Source organism: Anopheles gambiae, chromosome 2 (genome assembly GCF_943734735.2).
Source record: "Anopheles gambiae chromosome 2, idAnoGambNW_F1_1, whole genome shotgun sequence".
In the NCBI taxonomy this organism is placed as follows: domain Eukaryota; kingdom Metazoa; phylum Arthropoda; class Insecta; order Diptera; family Culicidae; genus Anopheles; species Anopheles gambiae.
The window spans coordinates 70,180,788-70,202,014 of NC_064601.1; the positions used below are offsets into that span (position 1 = coordinate 70,180,788).

The 21,227-nt window shown below is 41.2% G+C and overlaps 2 protein-coding genes and 2 long non-coding RNA genes across 7 annotated transcripts; 2 read left to right on the forward strand and 2 right to left on the reverse strand.

Annotated features, from left to right (window-relative positions):
- On the reverse strand, positions 1 to 2,005 carry LOC133391505 (uncharacterized). 3 transcript variants are annotated; one of them, XM_061646172.1, is made up of 3 exons: positions 1,857 to 2,005; positions 1,467 to 1,774; positions 1 to 1,313 (listed from the first exon to the last, which is right to left on the reverse strand). In XM_061646172.1, exons 2-3 carry the CDS (start codon positions 1,555 to 1,557, stop codon positions 613 to 615), a joined length of 792 nt encoding a protein of 263 aa, XP_061502156.1. In that variant the 5' UTR covers positions 1,558 to 1,774; positions 1,857 to 2,005; the 3' UTR covers positions 1 to 612. The 3 variants fall into 3 exon arrangements, with proteins under 3 accessions (XP_061502156.1, XP_061502157.1, XP_061502158.1); XM_061646173.1 differs by having other exon boundaries at positions 1,467 to 2,005; XM_061646174.1 differs by lacking the exons at positions 1,467 to 1,774; positions 1,857 to 2,005 and having other exon boundaries at positions 1 to 1,407.
- Positions 2,006 to 14,175: 12,170 nt separating this feature from the next.
- On the forward strand, positions 14,176 to 15,863 carry LOC133391592 (uncharacterized). Its single transcript, XM_061646765.1, has one exon. The coding sequence runs from the start codon at positions 14,177 to 14,179 to the stop codon at positions 15,422 to 15,424; it is 1,248 nt and encodes a 415-aa protein (XP_061502749.1). The 5' UTR covers position 14,176; the 3' UTR covers positions 15,425 to 15,863.
- A 758-nt stretch (positions 15,864 to 16,621) lies between these two features.
- Positions 16,622 to 18,901, forward strand: LOC133391593 (uncharacterized). Its single transcript, XR_009765075.1, has 4 exons — positions 16,622 to 16,922; positions 16,984 to 17,467; positions 18,645 to 18,719; positions 18,786 to 18,901. It is a non-coding gene; the product is annotated as an uncharacterized LOC133391593 (long non-coding RNA).
- On the reverse strand, positions 18,415 to 18,902 carry LOC133391594 (uncharacterized). 2 transcript variants are annotated; one of them, XR_009765076.1, is made up of 3 exons: positions 18,784 to 18,902; positions 18,643 to 18,711; positions 18,415 to 18,555 (listed from the first exon to the last, which is right to left on the reverse strand). It is a non-coding gene; the product is annotated as an uncharacterized LOC133391594 (long non-coding RNA). The 2 variants fall into 2 exon arrangements; XR_009765077.1 differs by having other exon boundaries at positions 18,463 to 18,555; positions 18,621 to 18,711.
- Between the last annotated feature and the right edge of the window lie 2,325 nt (positions 18,903 to 21,227).

The window sequence follows — 21,227 nt, forward strand, 5'->3', positions numbered from 1 at the left end:
TTAATTATTTACATAATTAAACGTTAATAACGTTTCTATAAGATCGATTTTTTATGTTTTATTCGGTTAACGTCCTGAGAAAGGGAACTAACACTAAGCAGTTATCAGTAGTTTTAATAGCTACTAATTTACACTTTATATCCCTGGGTAAAAATACCATTTCATCGGTACGAAGGTTACTTATATTTTCTTCATATATATCCTTCATAAAAGGTGAAATATAGTACGAGTGAGTTTCCGTTATATAATTGAATGCTCTCCCATTAATTATTATCGTTGAATCTTTTTGTTCTGCGCTACAATATTAAACTATGTAGTTATCATGAGTCAAAAACCAATTGGACTGAATACCAGGAGAACGAATTAATTGTCGATTAATGTGCAATGCTACTCCATTAGTTTTGGTTTTCAAAAATGGAAAAGAGAGATTTGCTGTACTTGATGACGCAGTATGTGGGTTTTGCTCCGATATCCTATTTGCAGCCTGCACCAAAACCTTATGACCGTTTCGAAGACAGTTCTTGACATGCTGGAGCTTACTTTCAAAGGGATAAGATAAAATGGTGTAAAGCGGGCCGAATGTGTATACATCATCATACACATGCTCTACTCTTAAGCAATACGGCCTTTTTGGACCGTTACTCCTGAATAAAAAAAAAAATCATACACATGCAACAAACTATGTATGTTGCTGGTGATGCAATGTTCGCCGTAGATAACACCATATTCTAAAACGAAGTCTCTTAGCAAGCGTTTCGCCTCAAGCCAATCATTCTTATACACTTCGGATGATAACAATGTTACCGCACAGTAATACTTCATAAAATGGTCATACTGTACATCTGTTAATACATCCTTCAAAACTATAAAGCTCGCGTAATGCAGAAACATTTGGAACTCACTAGCTTTCCAAAATCCAATGTCTTCAACAGAACGGAGTTTGCGATGAAACTCTAAAGGAAGTTCCACCTCCTTCAGCAAAGCATCAATCTTGCTTATTGTTTCTTCAGACCACTTGGCACCCCCTCCTAATTTGCCTGATTTCCATCCTTTCAGCATTGTTCTTGTTACGCCGTAGTCAAAGAGGTGCAAACGATCTGCTATAATAATCTGCTTTATGATGTCAAAGTTCTTAAGATCCATGAGAGGCGTTTTTTCCCGATGATGTGCTCCGTAATATGATTGGACGAAATCTTCATGCGTTCTTGCTGGATGATCCATTCCCGGGAAACATGTAACTCGGTGTGCGCTATGATATCTTCCTTGTACCGTACATTTTTGGCAACCATGTGTGTGGTTGAAGTAAACTGAACCTGTGAGAAAATTTAAAAATATGTATTAATACACCTCATAAGTAAATAAGTCGCAAAAGCCTATATAGGGACGTTTTTTTCCGCGCAGAACGTTATGCCAATAGAAGAGAAAGCAAATGTATCATTAAATTTAAGAGGATTTTTATAATTTACCTTTTATGAATGCTCTTGCTGGTGAGTCCGCGATGAAAGCTCTTACGTGTATTTCGATTGGCTTATTGGCTATTACAATGCCATTATCCATCAACCCATTTAGCTCGTCGACAAGCGGCGCAGATATTCCTCAACACTCTTTGGTTTCGATTCACCAAAAAAGTTGCCAACCATCAATACTGGAACTTCCAGCATTTCTTGAATGCTCATTAATATGGGCCAAAACTGTTTTCCAGTGCTCTTGTGCAGTGGAAGTCCATCAATCGAAAAGGTTCAACGAAAATTTGCTGACTCTTGGTGGCACATCGCTGTAAAGATACAAAATACAGACAAAAAACATATAATATTAGTAAAAAGTAATCATCGTATTTAAGACTATTGCTTTCTTACCGAAAGTGATCCTTGAGAACCGATCGTACCCCAGGGAACCAAAATTCTCCCCCTGTTATAGGGTACGTTTCTTTTCCACATTGCCTTGTCTTAAGCAACGTGCGCGCATCTTTCGGCAGCTGGTAGTCCGTTTTTTTACGTAAAATTTCTAATAGGGCAAATGTACCAATAGTGGTGCAATTTGTAGAGGTACCGATGTGTTTTAATGGATTTAAAGTGTCAGGAAGGACAATTTCTGAATATTTTAACACATAGCAATTGGAATATGTTTTATCTTCGCAATCGCAACCATTTTTACCGTAAAACATATCAAATTTACGAAAAAACACACATTTTTGTGGCTGCTTCGTTGTACCAATAACGGTGGTATGGTTCCTACACAGAAAACTTTTTTTACTGAGCTTCAGTAAAATTTTACTGAAGTTTTTTTAACTGAAGTTTCAGTAATCCTTTCAGTAAAAAGAATGTTTACTGAATCATTCAGTAATGTCCGGTGCTCACCAAAATGACAGCTCGTTTACTGAAATCCCAGTAAAGCCATTCTTATATTACTGATTTTGCTGATTTTGGTAGCGATTAAAAAATGACGAAATATTTATTTTAAATTGAGTTTTTATTGATGCGCAGATATTGCCAGTCCCTCAGTACATATTCATACATGTTTTGTGTTGTTTTATACAGTTTTTATACTGTATTTTGCCGCCGCAAGTGTAGATGGTTCAGTAAGCGCTCACAGACACCACGCAATTTCAGCAAGCACAGTGGATTGTAGCAAACATTTTACACACCAACACGGCTGCCAATTGTTTTAAATTAATCCCGTAAGCCGAAATATCACCTGAAATTTCACCAGGGTGCCTGTAAGCGCCTACAAAATCAACTTTTTGCACATCACGAGCCAGTAGGTACCGTATTGTTTTGTTTTGATGTTCTGACTGACAGGTCGATTTGACAGAATGAATTGCTGCATTTTCAGTAATTTGTTTTACTGATATCCAGTGAAACGGCTTATTTGACACTTATTTTACTGATTTTCAGTAAAATGCGTACTACTGAAACGAATTCAGAAAATTATTTTGCTGAGAGTCAGTAAAAACATGACATTCATGCTGAAAATCAGTAAAATATTCTATTACTGAACCGTTTCAGTAAAAAAACTTTACTGAAGCAGGATGAGAAAATTTGCTGTGTATAGTCGTCTTATTGTGTTCCTATAGTGGTGGTAAACAAAGATGCATCAAAAACGGTGTATAATATCAATGAAACTTAGTTTCGAAGCTGTTTTCGTATGAATAGCAGGGATTACTGCCATTATATTGATTTCTTCCGTAAATTGATGGTAAAAAAATGTATAAATTTGATCGATGAAACTAAAGTACTGCATCACACCTGTCATCAACCTACACCCGGAAGAGTGTGCTTGATTTGAAGTCAATTTTTCATTCAGCCAGATAAGCGAATTTTGGCCTGTTTTTGGTAAATTACCTAAATAAACTCATTTCTGTTGCTTATTTTAGTGAAAACAGTACGACATGTCAAAAATTTCCTCGAAAAAATCTAAAATGACCTGTATTTATTGATTTTATAACTATAACCACTATAGGAACATGCCTGTTTTGTGTACCTATAATGGCACTATGGTAAAAAACACTTAAAAATGCATAAATATGGTCAAAATGCAAATAATTTTAGTAAAACAATAACATTCCATAACAGTCGTGTTGAAAAACTAGTAATTGCGTGGGTATGTGATCATTTAGAACGTTAACAGAAATATGAGTTTCGTTATGAAATCCTCTTGGATTTTGGAAAAATGTTGACACATTTCACAAAATAATGGATTTTTCGGTCACTAAGTAACGGAATGGCCCCATTTAACTTTTAAACCCTTTGTAAAAGGTTAAAGAACATTTTACACTAACTTAAATAACTTAAATACTTTTAATTTGCCCTATGAACCGCATTTTAGAGCAATATCACCACTATTGGTACTACCACCACTATAGGTACATTTACCCTAGTCCATTTAGAGCTTGATGTGTTTGGTATGTTTTTAATGCCCAATTTTGAATAAGCTCATCAAATGGTTCCTCCTCGTGTTAAGACTCTTGTGTGCTGCGCATAGTTTCCTCGGCTTCATCGTAATCTTCGTTGACCTCCTCATATATTTCCGTATCGTCGAATGCATCGATAGTAACCCAATCACTGACGTATTCTTCTTGCAAGATGTATTCATCAAATGGGCAAGGATGGTTCTCTGCAATGAGTAGATAAAAAATAAGTATTATAATTGTGTTTAATTTGCATTGGTCACAAATTTTTTTTTTTTTTAATTTTGCACTTACCACAATGCGGGTGTTCACTGAACTCTACATTTGACGTAGCTGTCTGAATATTACTTGGCCCAGCTTCACTACTCTCTCCAAACAATTCTGCATCAAGTTTTTTATTATTGGCTTCTATGGATCTATACGTGGATCCTGACTTGCGCTTGTCTTTGGCCGTCATTGTCGTGATTGAGTGAAATTCACGGCACGTTGAATATTTAAAATATACACTTGTATTATTCTGCACTTGTAATATAACAGTATTGCACAAAATGTATAACTGTACAGAGCACGCATAACAACACCGAATGAAACGACTGCCCGAATCGTATTGACACAAACATAAATTGCGCGGGTTTTTATAAGACAGAAAAGAGGTAGGATTTTCTATTTTCTTATATAACGGACTATTTAGTACCTTTATTTTAAGCTACTTATGTAACAGGATAAACACTAACAGGTGTAATGTTTAGATATTTACCCAGTAAATCCTTGTATAAACTAGAGTAATATTTTGATTTTTAGCAACACAATTATGCAGGCCAGATACACAGGTAAAGAAAATTATTATTACATTTCTCTTGGGCAATGGCTATTTGATCAAAAGAACAAATTAACAGAACAATCTGAACTCATTGGTTGAACTTCGATTCCATGCCAACTATTGAGTATGTGCTTTTTAGTTGGCACGTTTTTCAATACAAAAATTGAAATTTTTCTCGACAGGCCATCAGATTTTTGTGAAATTAAATAAAACCGGTATTCTGATACAAACTATTGAATTCTGACTGTAGTTCAACGCTTATTCGTTGGCATGCTTTTTAATTGAACACTTTATACTTGGTTGACAGTTCAATTTAAAAGCATGCGTTTGTATGGAAAACAGGGTTTGTTAAATTTCAAATTATTTATTTAAAGTTTACCATATGACTGAACCAGATCGAACTATTTTAATTTTTTTTCTTTTGACTCAACAACCGGTGTCGATCAAGGCCTGGCTGTACCACTTGTCGTGTTGGCTTTCAGTGACTTTTGGATAACCCCCAATAGCAGAATAGTCAGTCCTACGTATGGCGGCACGGTCTATTTGGGGCTTGAACCCATGACGAGCATGTTGTTAAGTCGTACGAGTTGAAGACTGTACCACGAGACAGGCTTAATTAATTAATTAATTAATTAATTTTAATATAGATTGTAATAATCACGCTCATAATAAAATTTGATCGTTTATGTTATGTCATAATATAATTTATGCATGCATTGTATGGTGGTCTCGCTTGAATTCCTCCAGCCAGGCGGGCATTCATAACCGGGTTTCTAACAAAAGTGTTAACTGTCCTTTACTGCTCTCGTGGGTTCAGCTATACTTGGGGTGGGTCATACGATTAATTTTACGATACGATCCGGAGTCTCACGGAATCGATCCCGAACCATGGTTGCAGTAAGGGTTGCTAGATCACTTTAGGAATCAAATTCGACCTGTGGGTGCAGCGAGTTTGGGTCAACCCGAATAATCAGTGGGTACGTAAAAGTATAAGCATTTCCGACCCGGTGCTTGGGCCTACTTTACCTACTTGTACCTTTCGGGTCGACCCGAACGACTACTGGTCACCTACGGATGACTCTGACCCGGTAAGTTCGGATCGACCCGCTCATCACAAAGCCACGACGTACAAGCCAAGATGTACACGTGCGATCCCGGTTATTGCACCCGGGATTTCGTTTGGCGTCCGCAACCCCATAATCTGCATGTCCGGTATGCTAACCACGGCAGCGAAATTAACTAGCCGCATATTAAACCATATAAACATAAAACACATTATATGCACAACGATATACCACGATTTTTATAATTTTACCGGTACACAAGTGGATAGGCGGGGGAGGGAAATGGAATAACACGGGTAAATAATAGTAAAAACACTTTTGTCACAAATCTAACATAATATTTGCATATGGCATAATTCTTTTACATTTGTAAAAAGAGCATATACCTCGATGCATGTTGTTGTTATTTATCTTTTTGTTGACTTTGTTAACATGATGTGTACCTCTTTGGCCGAGGTACAAACAGGCATAAATATCACTACAACACTTTGTTTTCCAACACTTTTCATATTTAAATTAACTGTGCACGTCGAAGGAACACTAAACACATTAATACACTTCACTATAACAAGTTTTTGTACACATTATCACGCAGAATCAAGGAGATTAAAAACATCAACATTCGAAACGTCAAACTTTGCCACTTTGTATGAAGTCAAATGTGGTAGTAAGAATGAGACAGACTGACCGGCAAACATTGGGTGCAAATAAAAAACGAGTTCTCCAGCTGAAATAGCCGTCGACGCACGCACACAATCACACACCCCGTCCGGCAAAATGAGTGTATTTTTTGAGTGATTTGAGTACCGTCCCCCGTTAGCAGTTACTCTTGGAGGAATGAGTTACACCCTCGCGCGAGCCCTCCCCCTCCCCACCCGCAACACATGGTGCGCTCTGCAGTTCTCAATGTGTTTGTGTTCTTTCCAGTCATGCTACGAACACATCTAAAGATAGTTGTTTCTTTCGTTTCTCGTTTTCTTTCATGCATAGACACGGTCGCAAATACGCACTTATTCTAACAACAAACACAAAAACGGTCATTTTTGGTTACATAAACACTTTATTGAAACATAAATTACACTTTCACAACACATTTAGAATCCTTCATACTCACGAATGGCGTCATACTGCAAAGTACCGGGTCGAGCCAGGCTGCGGGAAACTTGTCGACAATCTGCGTTGACTCTGTTCAGCAAATTCTTACCTGTCGATCCACGCACTGCATGTGCGTCTGTACACACTGTTCACTTCACACTTTATCAAAACACACCGGCGCACGAGACTTATAACGAAATGCGCATCAACGCACAAACACTGCGCGCGGGACTTAGAACAAAACACGCACAACCATCTCCGGCAAAGCGTCGCGCTGTACTGGTGGTTTTGTACGAGTAGGAGGGGGGGACATACGGAGCGATGGTTCGATGCTGTAGTGTAAGCGAGACAACACGATGTGACGAGCAGATCCAAGTTGGTGAGCTCGCTGAAAGAAGACACACACACATTCACAGACGGCTCGTCAAAGCACGGTATTTGTATTGGTGTTAGTGAAGCGCGCGTGTAAAACAGAATGCGAACTCTCATCGCAGCGCGTTTCTCCGTGCTTCCTCAAGCTTCCTCATACCCCTCGGCCTGAATCACTCAAAATTTGGGGTCTCATTGTTTGCGTGGACGGCTTGTTCCAATTAGACATGGGCAAGAAGAGCGGGAATCATAAGGCGCTCCCCGCTCTTCATTCCAGAAAAATATGACTCGCCCGCTCGCATAAAAAAATATAAAAAAGCTCGTTTGAAACTAGTTGCCCCGAGAAAAAAAAATCAAAATCTATAATACTGATGAGCTTATACGGAATGTAAATAGCTGCATGTAAAAAATCAAATATTTTTTTGTGGTTAAAACTAAAACTCAAATTAACGTTTTTATTTAAAAAAAAACATCACAAGCTACTGTCGTCGACCCACACTGCCTATTCAAAACACACGTATAAAACATCAAAGAGCGCGAGCGCATCGTATGTGCAAAACACACAGAAAAAACAGCCTGGCTTGCAAGCGCACTGCTTGTCCAAAATACGCAGCGAGAAGATCAGGGTAGCTTGCGAGCGGCCTGTACACTTAAAATCCATGCAGAAAAAACTGCCTAGCTCGCGAGCGCACTGCCTATCCAAAATCCATGCAGAAAAAAACTGCCTAGCTCGCGAGCGCACTGCCTATCCAAAATCCATGAGGAAAAAACTGCCTAGCTCGCGAGCGCACTGCCTATCCAAAATCCGTGCAGAAAAAAACTGCCTAGCTCGCGAGCGCCCTGCCCATCCAAAATACGTAGCGAGAAGAACAGGGTAGCTCGTGAGCGCCCAGCCTATCCAAAATCCGTGCAGAAAAAAACAGGGTAGCTCGCGAGCGCCCTGCCCATCCAAAATACGTAGCGAGAAGAACAGGGTAGCTCGCGAGCGCACCACGCAAACAATGAGACCCCAAATTTTGAGTGATTCAGGCCGAGGGGTATGAGGAAGCTTGAGGAAGCAAGGAGAAGCGCGCTGCGATGAGAGTTCGCATTCTGTTTTACACGCGCGCTTCACTAACACCAATACAAATACCGTGCTTTGACGAGCCGTCTGTGAATGTGTGTGTGTCTTCTTTCAGCGAGCTCAACTTGGAGCTGCTCGTCACATCGTGTTGTCTCGCTTACACTACAGCATCGAACCATCGCTCCGTATGTCCCCCCCTCCTACGCGTGCAAAACCACCAGTACAGCGCGACGCTTTGCCGGAGATGGTTGTGCGTGCTTTGTTCAAAGTCCCGCGCGCAGTGTTTGTGCATTGATACGCATTTCGTTATAAGTCTCGTGCGCCGGTGTGTTTTGGTGAAGTGTGCAGTGAATAAACAGTGTGCACAGACGCACATGCAGTGCGTGGATCCACAGGTAAGAATTTGCTGAACAGAGTCAACGCAGATTGTCGACAAGTTTCCCGCAGCCTGGCTCGACCCGGTATGACGTCATTGGATTCTAAATGTGTACTTTAGTGTGTACTTTATGTTTCAATAAAGTGTTGAATGTAATAAAAAATGACAGTGTTTGTGTTTAGTTTTAGAATAAGTGCATGAAAGAAAACGAAAAACGAAAGAAACAACTATCTTTACATGTGTTGGTAGCATGGCTCGAAAGAACACATTGAGAACTGCAGAGCGCACCGTGCGTTACTGGTGGGGAGGGGGAGGGCTCGCGCGAGGGTGTAACTCATTCGTCGAAGAGACACTGTATTTCGACAGCGTCACTCAAATCACTCAAAAAATACACTCATTTTGCCGGACGGGCACTGCCTATCCAAAATCCATGCAGAAAAAAACTGCCTAGCTCGCGAGCGCCCTGCCCATCCAAAATACGTAGCGAGAAGAACAGGGTAGCTCGTGAGCGCCCAGCCTATCCAAAATCCGTGCAGAAAAAACAGCCTAGCTCGTGAGCGCCAAGCCTATCCAAAATCCATGCAGAAAAAACTGCCTAGCTCGCGAGCGCACTGCTCATCCAAACCCTCCCACGCAAACAATGAGACCCCAAATTTTGAGTGATTCAGGCCGAGGGGTATGAGGGAGCTTGAGGAAGCACGGAGAAACGCGCTGCGATGAGAGTTCGCATTCTGTTTTACACGCGCGCTTCACTAACACCAATACAAATACCGTGCTTTGACGAGCCGTCTGTGAATGTGTGTGTGTCTTCTTTCAGCGAGCTCAACTTGGAGCTGCTCGTCACATCGTGTTGTCTCGCTTATACTACAGCATCGAACCATCGCTCCGTATGTCCCCCCTCCTACGCGTACAAAACCACCAGTACAGCGCGACGCTTTGTCGGAGATGATTGTGCGCGTTTCGTTCCAAGTCCCGCGCGCAGTGTTTGTGCGTTGATGCACATTTCGTTATAAGTCTCGTGCGCCGGTGTGTTTTGATAAAGTGTGAAGTGAACAGTGTGTACAGACGCACATGCAGTGCGTGCATCGACAGGTAAGAATTTGCTGAACAGAGGCAACGCAGATTGTCGACAAGTTTCCCGCAGTCTGGCTCGACCCGGTACTTTACAGTATGACGCCATACGTGAGTATGAAGGATTCTAAATGTGTTGTGAAAGTGTAATTTATGTTTCAATAAAGTTTTTAATGAAATAAAAAATGACCGTGTTTGTGTTTCTTGTTAGAATAAGTGCGTATTTGCGATCGTGGCAATGCATGAAAGAAAACGAGAAACGAAAGAAACAAATATCTTTGGATGTGTTGGTAGCATGATTGGAAAGAACACAACACATTGAGAACTGCAGAGACCACCGTGCGTTACGGGTGGGGAGGGGGAGGGCTCGCGCGAGGGTGTAACTCATTCCTCCAAGAGTAACTGCTAACGGGGGACGGTACTCAAATCACTCAAAAAATACACTCATTTTGCCGGACGGGTCCTGACAATGGCACTCAAATTCTCTCATTTTCTCATGCGCTCTCTGTCACATTCGTAGTTCGATCTCCCTCTTCTGGGACTTAGCGTTCCGAACGTGCGGTTTTGCAACGGTCATTTCGTACCAATTCGATCTCATCACCTTCTCTCCCCTCCGACCCTCCTTTTTGATCCCCGCTTTGGGGCTTGCAATTTTTTGACATGTCAAGTGAATGTGTGATGGTGAACAAAAAATTGTGTAAACAATTGTCAAATTGTGCAGCGTTGTGTAGTGATTTTGTGTGCAGTGCTTTTTTCGCATTTTCAGCATTATATCTAACGTTCTGTCTTTAAATTTGAGCAATTTATATAACTTTCAACTTTCATCATGTCTTTGAGCCAGGATACAAATATTTCGCGAAAACGCAAGCGTTATCTGGAGAAGTACGAGCGCCAAACGGAGGCAGAATGGACACAACCCAAATCTTATACATCGACCGAAATTATTCCAATGCCATCTACCTCAAATGGTAAGTTAATTAAACGAATATAGTATTTGTTATGTATTTTAGGTTGTGCTTAATGCTACGATACAACTTGGAGGCCACATACTGCCGTTTGAATCGGCGTTAGGAAGAGCAGTTTGTTAGTGTACAAGCTTCTAGCGCAAGCATGTCATCAGTGGGCTTGTGTTATGAAATATTCATATTTGGAGCATGGGAGGAATATTTTTGTGGAAACATGAAATGAAATTGTGTGAGCGGAAGAAATCAGTCCGCGATTACGCGTGCTATTTGTTTTAGTAAGCCGATCAATTGGTTTAGCGTCAATGTTCTCTGGCTGATGATAGAAGATATGCTGATATGATAGAAGCTGGCAATGTGGTAGAAGATAAACTTTTCATGAAGGAGCATTACGTGACGCGTAATCATACACTAAGAGGCATCGCTTTCTCGCAAACGAAACAAAAACACACTTCTCGACGCACTTCTCAAGACCATTCCAAAAGCATTAGGAACGGCAAGCGCTTAGTGCGACCTGTGGCCGGAGTTGATCTGTTTGGTCGCGGATTGGAAGGAATAGCTTTTCTTCGTCCGCGTATAGAGAAGCATCTCCTTTAAACGCGATCATATATGGCAAGATTGGAATGGAACCAAGCCAACAGCTGCCCGGATAGTCCGAGCACGTAAAGCTTGTTAAGCAGCAAGACTTACGTAACGATGTTAAAAGCAGCTTTGATACACCGCGTCGATCTGGTCCTGTGGCAGAGGCAGACATACTCAACCAGATTGGCGGTGGTTGAACGTTTCGACCGCATGAGAAGTGGGCCATACAATAGCAGCGCGAAACCCTTAGCGCAACCGCAGCATGCCTCGGTAATTACGAGCACTAAATGTATCCCGCAGCACTTCAGCGTTGTGTAGCGGGCGGGAATTCTTTCGAGCACAGGAACTTCGAAGGAAAGTGAGCTCTGAAATTTAAGCGAAGTATAGCCACGATCGAACTCTCGATCGCCCTTATATTATGAGCTAATTATGTGTGACACGGACGAGGTGGTGTGGCGGGTTCTAGTTCGGGTTGTGCCATGAGGTGTACATCGTCGTCAGAAAATTGGGTTGGTGGGGGTTCGAAGCTCGGGCGGATCATTTGGCGGAAAAAGGCATCATGTGATCGATCGTTCCACTGTCGGTGCCGTTCTGTCAGTTCGGTCATTGGTGTTTTTAGGTGTGCGTTGAACCCTATGAGGTAACTATGTTGACCGTATATAGTTGGCTGCGGGTTCTTGGTTCGCCTTTGGACAGCACGCGAAGCACGTGTCGTCGGTGGTATTATGTCATTGGAAGCGACAAGAAACAAAAAGGGTCGCTTCAGTAGTAATAAGCCAAATCCCGTCCGTTCTTGGGGCACCGAAAAGATTGAATTTTACAAATTGTAGATGTACAATTGTAGACTGTTACTGCTAAGTCCATTGCATCTGATAGAGCTGGGAAATCTAACAATTTTTGGCTAGCACCAGCAAAGTGTGAGATGTACGGTGTAGTGAACGGTGCGGTCAAGGCAGGTGTATCTTTGTTTTACAAAAAGGTTGTTTGTTACTTCAAATTTTTATTTTTTCCTGATTCTCTTCCTGTGCTTTTTTCTAAGCCCCTCGATGGGTCTAGAGAGAAAAATTGTTCGAGCCCGTTGGAGCGTATCCTTTTGACTCCTTAAAAAATTGACTAGCGGGAGGCCGCTTTCGCATGTGTAGCTGCCATTTCCTCTTCTACGGACAAACCGCCGTACACGATATGGGAAGGGATATCCAACTAAGGATGCCCAGACTCCCCGCTGTCAGTGTCTGCTCCGTCAATCTCTTCCGCTTTTCCTGACGGTTCTGGCGATGCCGTTGCCGAAGTCTCGCCATCCTTGCCATGTGTAGAGCCCTTTTCGTATCATGCCGGGCCTGCCGGACAGCGTCTGGCTCGGATCGATTGTCGGTTTTCTCCAACTTGCCTTAGGTGCGCGTTCTTGATACCAGCAGCGTTGGAGTTACGAAGTGATGCACTTGGCGGCTTCGCCACGTGCCAAACAAGTATAGCATATGCATTGTCGAGTAAGCGATCGGCACGAGCAGACTGCCTCGTATCTAGCGAAATGAATTTGGGCTACGTTAGCCCATTTATTTGCTATGTTAGTTGATATACCCGCTGTTTGGCCACTCACTGTTTGGGGGCTGTATTTGGGATCAGATGGATAGTAAACAATTTTTTGTATTGGTGAGAATTATTTATAGAAGAACATGCTGAGCATAGTTCATCTAAAATACCTTAGGGTATGCTTTTTTTATTCAGTAGGAACGGTTGAAAAAGGCTGTATTGCCCGCAATACCATAATAGCTTTATTTGTTCTTCGTGTTAATCATCAAGTTCGTTAAAGGTAAAAGATGGGTAAATCAGCTATAGGTTCAATAGAGTCAATTTTTGTTAAGTATGTTGGTGATGTTTTCTTTTACTACTGAAAAAGGGGTAATTATAATAGTTGTTCTTAAATATTTCCAGGACTGTAAACATCACACAAAACTAATTACGTTGTGTTTTTGTCTTGCCTTTTCAGGTGAAAACAATGTATATAGTAGCAGTACTTCTGGTGATGGTTTCAACTTGCCTAACATCTATCCAACTAACAACGATTTACTTGAAGGTGACGGTGAGTTAGATAGTACCAACCCTTTTCCAGCTATATTTTCAGATTCAGATAGTGATCACGGGGATACCGATCGCGGCAGTGATGATGAAGATATCACAGCGTGTTGGGAGGAAGCCTGGGCCTTCATGGGTAAATTATCACCCATTGAAGGCCTGAGAACATGGGCTATTGTTAAAAACGTGCCGCGAACGACGCTCAATTTACTTTTGGCGGTCTTGCGGAATTTGTATCATTTAGACGTTCCAAAAGATGCGCGGACATTCCTCAAAACCCCCACCGAGGTCGGTTTGGAAGTACAAACGATCTCGGGCGGTGAATTTTGGTACCAGGGGATAGAGACGGTCCTACGCAACTATTTTAGGTAAGTGCTTATAAATTTTTATTTATTGGGTTGCATAGTGTTCCTAATTTATTTTTTTCCTTTCTTACAGAAATACCATTCCCGAACACGACACTTTAAAAATACAAATGTCGATCGACGGGCTTCCCCTATTTAAGAGTTCCACTAAGCAATTGTGGCCAATTCTAATATGGGTGGAAAGTTTGCCTGAGGCTCCGGTAATGCTTGTCGGGCTTTTTTGCGGACAAACTAAACCGGGGCTGGTGGAAGAGTTCTTGGGCCCACTAGTGGAGGACTTTAATAGACTCCAAGAAACAGGCTTGCGGTTCGGTGACAAAGTGGTACGCTTATTACCAAGCGCATTTGTCGCCGATTCTCCAGCGCGGGCATTTGCTAAAGGTATGCAAAGCACTATTGTTATGAAAATTAAGAATATTTTTTTATTTTATGTTTTGTTTCTTTCCAGGTACAGTTTACTTTAATGCAGCGCATGGGTGCTTAAAGTGTACCTGTGTAGGGGTACACCTCAACTCGGAGCACAAAATGATTTTTGAATCCGTGGACGCCGAACTGCGTACGGACGACGGCTTTAAACAACGAGTAGACAAAGACCACCACAAACCATGGCGATCACCATTAGAAAAGCTCAAAAATTTTAATATGATCGACGGTGTTCCCTACGAAGGTCTCCATCAGTTTGATCGCGGGGTGACCCTAAAGCTTGTTCTAGGGTTATACGAGGGAATTTTTGAAAATTTTGACAAGTGGTCACCCCGACAAAAGGAAGCCGTGAATACTTTTTTGATAAAGACACGGCTTCCTTCGGAAGTGAATCGCCCTATGCGATCCTTCCGCTTTCGCCATTTTTGGAAGGCCACCGAATTTCGGTCCTTCCTTCTTCATATTAGTATTGCGGTCTTGAAGGATTTTATGTCTTTTGATGCATTCAATCACTTCTTGTGCTACTTTTGCAGTGTGACGATTTTTAATTCAACGGCACACAAGCATCTTTGGCCTCTTGCGGAAAAGTTCTTATACAACTTTGTAAAGAACTTTCCGCAGTATTATGGTCGAGCCCATATGACCAGCAACGTCCACAATCTCCTGCACGTGTCAGGAGACGTTAACATGTTTGGAGCGGTTCCTGAATATTCCGCATATCGGTATGAGAATTTTCTTCAAATTGTACGCCGATATGTGAGATCGGGCACGCATGTAGTAACACAGGTAGCCGGCCGTATGCAAGAAATTGCATCAGTGCAAGTGGCTACCAATCGTGTTACTCAAACATACCCCCGGTTGAAGGTCAATGGTGCCGGTATACACGTAACCGCCGATTTTGTCCTACTGCCAAATTTTAAGGATCAATGGTTTTTAACCACCGAAAATGGCATTATAAAATTTTTAGAAGCGAAGAGGATTTCTTCGCTGTTGTACACCGTAATTGGAATCCAGTATGAAACCTGGACGGAACAGTTTAGTGCGTCGGTAGACGGTGATCAGTTATCGTCTACCGACCTACACATCTATAAGATAGATGAAAATGGTCCGTCCAGGTCGGTGGAAATACCACATTATGCGATCAAGTGCAAATTTGTTGCACTTCGCCTACCCTCTACTTCCTTTAAACATCCTGATCCGCAACTATCTTCCAGTCTAATCTCCTTAACTCCCCTTCTTCATACTTTTCAATAAACTAACTGTATCAATTAACATATTTCATGTAACCCGTCACTAACTGTCCTGTTTTCTGATTAACATTTTTATTAATTTATTATTGCCTATATTTTAAGTTCTATTCCTTTTTTAATTTATATGATCGCATACGATGTGTTTCAATCACTATACTGGATCTTTGTTGCCCGATTTAACGTGGGCCGACCACTTTTACCGCTTTGTGCATTATAAAGCTCACAATGGTCATTTGTTAAGGTTTTTTTTTAATAACATGGTTAGGCTAGATTAGTATATTAACATGGTTAGGTTAAGTAGTATATTAGATAGTATTAGAATAGCAGATTTTTTATGGGGAGCCAATGACGATTGTTGGTACATAGCTTTATGTTTGCGATGCGGGGCCCCATGCACTGTAATGCCCGCGTTTCCGCAAGTCTTGTACTAGTGAGGTGTTGAGATCTCTAATTAAGAGTTACTGTGTCCTCGTGATCATGGAAGCAGGATTTTTATGGTAGGATATGAGTGATGGTTGTTTTAATTCTTTAATTGTTTAATTTTTTTTTTGTCTATTTGGATTCTACCCATTTCGACTAACAAACTAATACACTAACATGCTCTGCAAAGGGATGGGATCCGAAGCCCCTTTGAGGGATAATAGAGGCTCTCCCATTCAACTCCTATTCCGACACGTCCTTGTCGTGCAGAGTGTTAACATGTGCCAGCCAAGCTACGATACACGGACTAGTTTGCAACTACTCGGGCGGATGGTGGCACATGGCAAATCGGAAAGGGGATTGTAAAGGAAAGTAATTGGGATGTTTCAATGCCTGGCGGGATAAAATAAATTAACACAGGGATACATTAACATTAAACAAGGTGCAAGAGACATTTTATTTATAAGAAAGGGAATTATTATTAAACAGTTTAAATATGCTCGTGGGGTTCATTTTTATGTTCCAGGAAACTTTTTTAACATGAAGTATAACGACAGTCGAGGCCGGTCTCGTAGTACAGTCGTCAACTCGTACGACTTAACAACATGCCCGCCATGGGTTCAATCCCCAAATAGACCGCGCCGCCATACGTAGGACTGACTATCCTGCTATGGGGGGGAATCAATTAGTCACTGAAAGCCAAAGCCCACAAGTGGGTACAAGCAGGCCTTGACCGACATCGGTTGTTGAGCCAAAGAAGAAGATAACGACAGTAGAGGAAAGATGGATCGATAACGAGTACTGTAAGTTAATGTTTATAATTAAAGTCAAAGGACTTGCGTGGAACAAATTGATGTGACATTCATAAGTTTTAAACATGACTTAATTCTTAACATTTAAGAAATCGCACGGCAAATGTTCGTGTTTAATTTAGTTTATTTTTTATTTTACTTTTTTAGGTAACCAGACATCAACTTTACCGCGAAGACTGACTTTATTCTGGCGGGGAAAATTTATAGTTCCTTCTCTCATGCCCGGTGTGCACCCGGATGCTTTTACCGTTGATTAAGGATATCTACCAGGTGAGTAAATCTTGTGATTTAATTGACTGATATTTAACCCGGTTCGTCACTTTTCTCCCAGTAGGCTATTTGCGTCAAATCGAACGGTGCTTCGTGCTGTGAATGCGGCTCACTTTGTGAATATCGTACACAACTATAGAAACACGCCATCACGCAACTGCCACGAAAACAAGCACTAAAATAACCGAATTGTTGGGCCTAACGAACATGATGGTCCAGTGCACCACAATGGGAGGGTTTTTTTTGCTAGTGCTTTCTATTTCATGATGTTCTCGAACGTATACCACATAAACAATTACATCGTCAGGCAAGTACACTTTGGAGACCACGATTCGAAACACACTCTAATGCAAATATGTTTTATGTATTTTCAGGTTGCAGTATATGTCATGTATGGCTGGATTCCTGTAGAAGTAAGAGGTCTAGCAATCCGTGGCCAGACTATCCAAGTAGATGACATTAATCAATTAAAACTATGAAGCTGGATATGCTTTAATAGACTCTCTTACAGAAGGCAAAACCTCGAAGGAGTAATTATCTATTAGGTAATATCTTTTCACAAAACATGATAATATAAATTGACCAGTCGCTTTTGTCGCATTACTAGCAATTTCATTAAAAATGTTTGTAAAATGTCTCTTAACTAACATGTCCATATAAAATCGTATATAACACTTATTAATCGCTATAATCAACTCAAAGTATGTTTAAAATATTTCAAATAACTAAATATTATTAAGAAAAAATAATAACACAACCATCGAACGTTTCATAATTCATTTATTATTCTACTTGTCTTCACATTCATAACATTATTCGCTATTCACTTGCAACACCAAACTTAACTGTTCGCAACTGTGAATTAAAGAATGCACAGCCAGTGCACAACTTAAGTATTACTTAAAATAGTTAACATTTCACAAATTCTTTATCTACACCATCAAAATTAATTTCAACATACTTTTTGCCCATAACTACATTAAGTACTATTTAATATATAATTCTTTTGAATATTACATTTCTTTTTTTTCGAGTATTGCCCTCGGCTAACACTTTTGACCACTCCGGTCCTTTTTGCTGCTGTTCCTGCATTTCGTAACTTTGTACTGAAAAATTTCTCTACTTCCGAATAATCTCTGCTCCCTGAAATTTCCTTAAATAGCTTTAAAACATGTACATATTTCCTAAATTCAATTTTAGGTCCGCTGCGACCGATTCCGCTCCAAGAGCACTCAGATACAAAAATTCTATTAAAAACTAGATACAGAGCGTCATGCAGCCTTGCTTTAATCCCTACCGACTTGATCCTTTTCATGAGACCTGATTTAATCGATCGGAAATGCTCTGTCACCACCAAATCCTGCTCGAGCTTGTCCAAATCTACTTTGGATGAAATTAACGCGAAAGCTTCTTCAATTACTTCTTCCGGCACCACATTTTCAATAATTGGCCGAGGCTGGATTTGTTGATTTAGTTGCATTTCCATAAGCTCGTCTAATTTCATATTTGCATCTAGTATCAAATTTTTTAAAGTATGTAATTGTTTGGCATTTTCGTTAGCAATGCTTGTGCAATTGCATTCTTGCCCGCATCCACAGCTAGTAGCTCCCACATTCGAACCGCTCATGGTAACCTGCAATTATGTTATTTTTAGTTTTTCATTTAGTTTCAATGTAAAGTAATAGTTGAAAAACATACAATTTGATTTCATCCAACTTACAGGTTTTACAGGTGAACAAAATTAGCAACTCCCGATCGAATTGCACACAACAACCACCCACAATCACAGCTGTAAAAGTAAGTATATGAGTTTTGCATGTCTTTAAAATGTCTTATTTTTAATATTTATCTCCATACTTACAGGTAACACGGATAGGTAGCAAGGAAATCAAGCTTGTACACAGAAATCTACACAAAAACTGGGTTTTATAAGCGCACGAAAAGCGACGCGGCTATCTTTGAATAAAAAGTAAACAAAAGAGTTTCGTTTTAATTTAATTTTGACAGCGGGTGTGGTGATGGCTTGAGCGATTTGGAACAATCATTCTCCGGACAGGATTCGATCCGATCCGTGACGTCACTGAGCGCCGGTTCATTTAAAGCTTCTTCTCTGAGTTCTGCTTATACCAACAAGCAAAGTTGAAGCAGAGAAGAAGCTGTGGCGGTTTCCATACAAACTCTCTCTGAGATTGTTGAAAGGGAAATACGTAGCAAGGAGATCACGGTAGCTCGCGACCCAACAGTCAAAAGCCGAAGATTTTATATTGACCTTTCACTTTTTCTATCTGTCTCTCGCTCTAATTTGAGCGATTTTCCCCTGATGAGTGTCCCCGAGCCTCCTCGTGTGGTTCCCAACAGTCAAAAGCCGAAGATTTTATATTGACCTTTCACTTTTTCTCTCTGTCTCTCGCTCTAAATTGAGCGATTTTCCCCTGATGAGTGTCCCCGAGCCTCCTCGTGTGGTTGTTGTTGTTGGAAGTTGAAGCCGAAACCCCCTCGTGCGCTGCCAAAATCAGCGAAGAACGAAATCGAGTGGCTCAAGCGAAAGAACGAAAAAAATGACGAACGAGTGTGCTGTCCCAACCAACCAAACCGCCCACCGGTCACCAGCACTCAGAGATCCGCTGAGATTGAAGCTGGCTTTGAAGCTGAGTTGGCGAAATTATTCAACCGATCCGTCGGGTCCCGAAGCCGAAGCAAACCCGAAGCCGAAGCAAAACCCGAACGGGGTTCGGTACGACCCTTCGTTAAAATAGCCCCCTCCCCCTTTTTTGCCAGGATTTCTTTCCAAAATGATACAGTGCGGACCATTATATCAACATGATTCGATTTATTGGATATCGAACCAACATAGAATACAAAAAAAACACACACAACACATGCACAATAATCACTGCACTTAATTCTAAATTAACGCACATAATAAAAAAAACACTTTTTACACTCGCACAAAGAAAAATTAAAATCAGCACAGCACTTTCTGCTCCACATCGCTGTCGCGCCTAGTTCTTCTCGCTGCACTGTACGGGCCACCATCTCCAACACCACGACACTGCCACAGGTTTTGTTGTCTCCGTTCGCCGTGAAACACACATGAAATGGAAGAAAAATGATATGAATTAGAAGGGGGGATGTTGGTTGATAATTTTAATCACTTTTACTTACCTTAAATTAGAATGATCTCCATTTTTACGGGGTTTATCCGCTGACCACCAAGAGCTGAAACACCACACAAGCACCAACCTCACTGGACTGAAAGTAAAGCCTACTGCGTGAATGTGTGTATGCGCTTCTGCCAAGCCAACCGCGCCGTACTGCGTGTGTAGCCAAGTGCGTGTGTGTGTGTATTTGCACCACTGGACACAGAACACAAATCTCACCGCACAGCAGAGCGTGTGTCGCCAAGTGTATGCATGTGTGTATTGGCACCACTGAATTCTGAACGTCCGCCGCACCGCACCACACAGCGTGTATCGCCAAGTGCGTGGCTGTGTGTAGTATCCCCTACACTCGATTTCGTTCTTCGCTGATTTTGGCAGCGCACGAGGGGGTTTCGGCTTCAACTTCCAACAACAACAACCACACGAGGAGGCTCGGGGACACTCATCAGGGGAAAATCGCTCAATTTAGAGCGAGAGACAGAGAGAAAAAGTGAAAGGTCAATATAAAATCTTCGGCTTTTGACTGTTGGGCAGCTTCAATCTCAGCGGATCTCTGAGTGCTGGTGACCGGTGGGTGTGTGCTAAAACCCCATACAGAAAAAACAGCCTTGCTCGCAAGCGCCAATATGCCTGACGAGAAAGTTTAGCTAGCTCGCTCTTGAGCGTACTGTTGTGCGCCAAGAGAGACTGCGAAGTTTGACCTCTTCTGTCTTTGTCTTGTACATGGGGCTCGTGCGCTTTACAGGGTTTGATAATTGAATCTGAGTTTAGAGTAGCTACATTTCTATTCTGCTGCCAAACAACTGGTTTTTTTTAAACGAGTGATGTTTTGAGATGCACATAATGAATTTACAGTGGTTTAAATCAAATTTTCCTAGTAATAGCTTCAACGTTGTTTCACTGCAGGAATTTATTTATTTCATTTTACCACAGTAAAACGTTGTAGCTATTTTAAACTTAATCGCAATCCCTGTATCTGCTGCTTGAAACACATTGATGGGAGGGAGACAAATCGCCTCACACTATGATAATGATCCGTGTACAATTCGCACACTGTCCTGCATTCCATTTCCTGTCTGGTTATCGCTATTGTCTAAAAAGATCGTTATTTTATGAATGAACAGATACATTTTGATCTCGAGTT

Excerpts from the sequence above, each read along its gene's own strand:
- LOC133391505 (XM_061646172.1), bottom strand. The coding sequence starts at position 1,557 with ATGGATAATGGCATTGTAATAGCCAATAAGCCAATCGAAATACACGTA. Across the intron at positions 1,314-1,466 it reads AGCAAGAGCATTCATAAAAG|GTTCAGTTTACTTCAACCAC; the intron begins GTAAATTATAAA and ends ATTTTCTCACAG.
- LOC133391592 (XM_061646765.1), top strand. The coding sequence starts at position 14,177 with ATGTTTTGTTTCTTTCCAGGTACAGTTTACTTTAATGCAGCGCATGGG.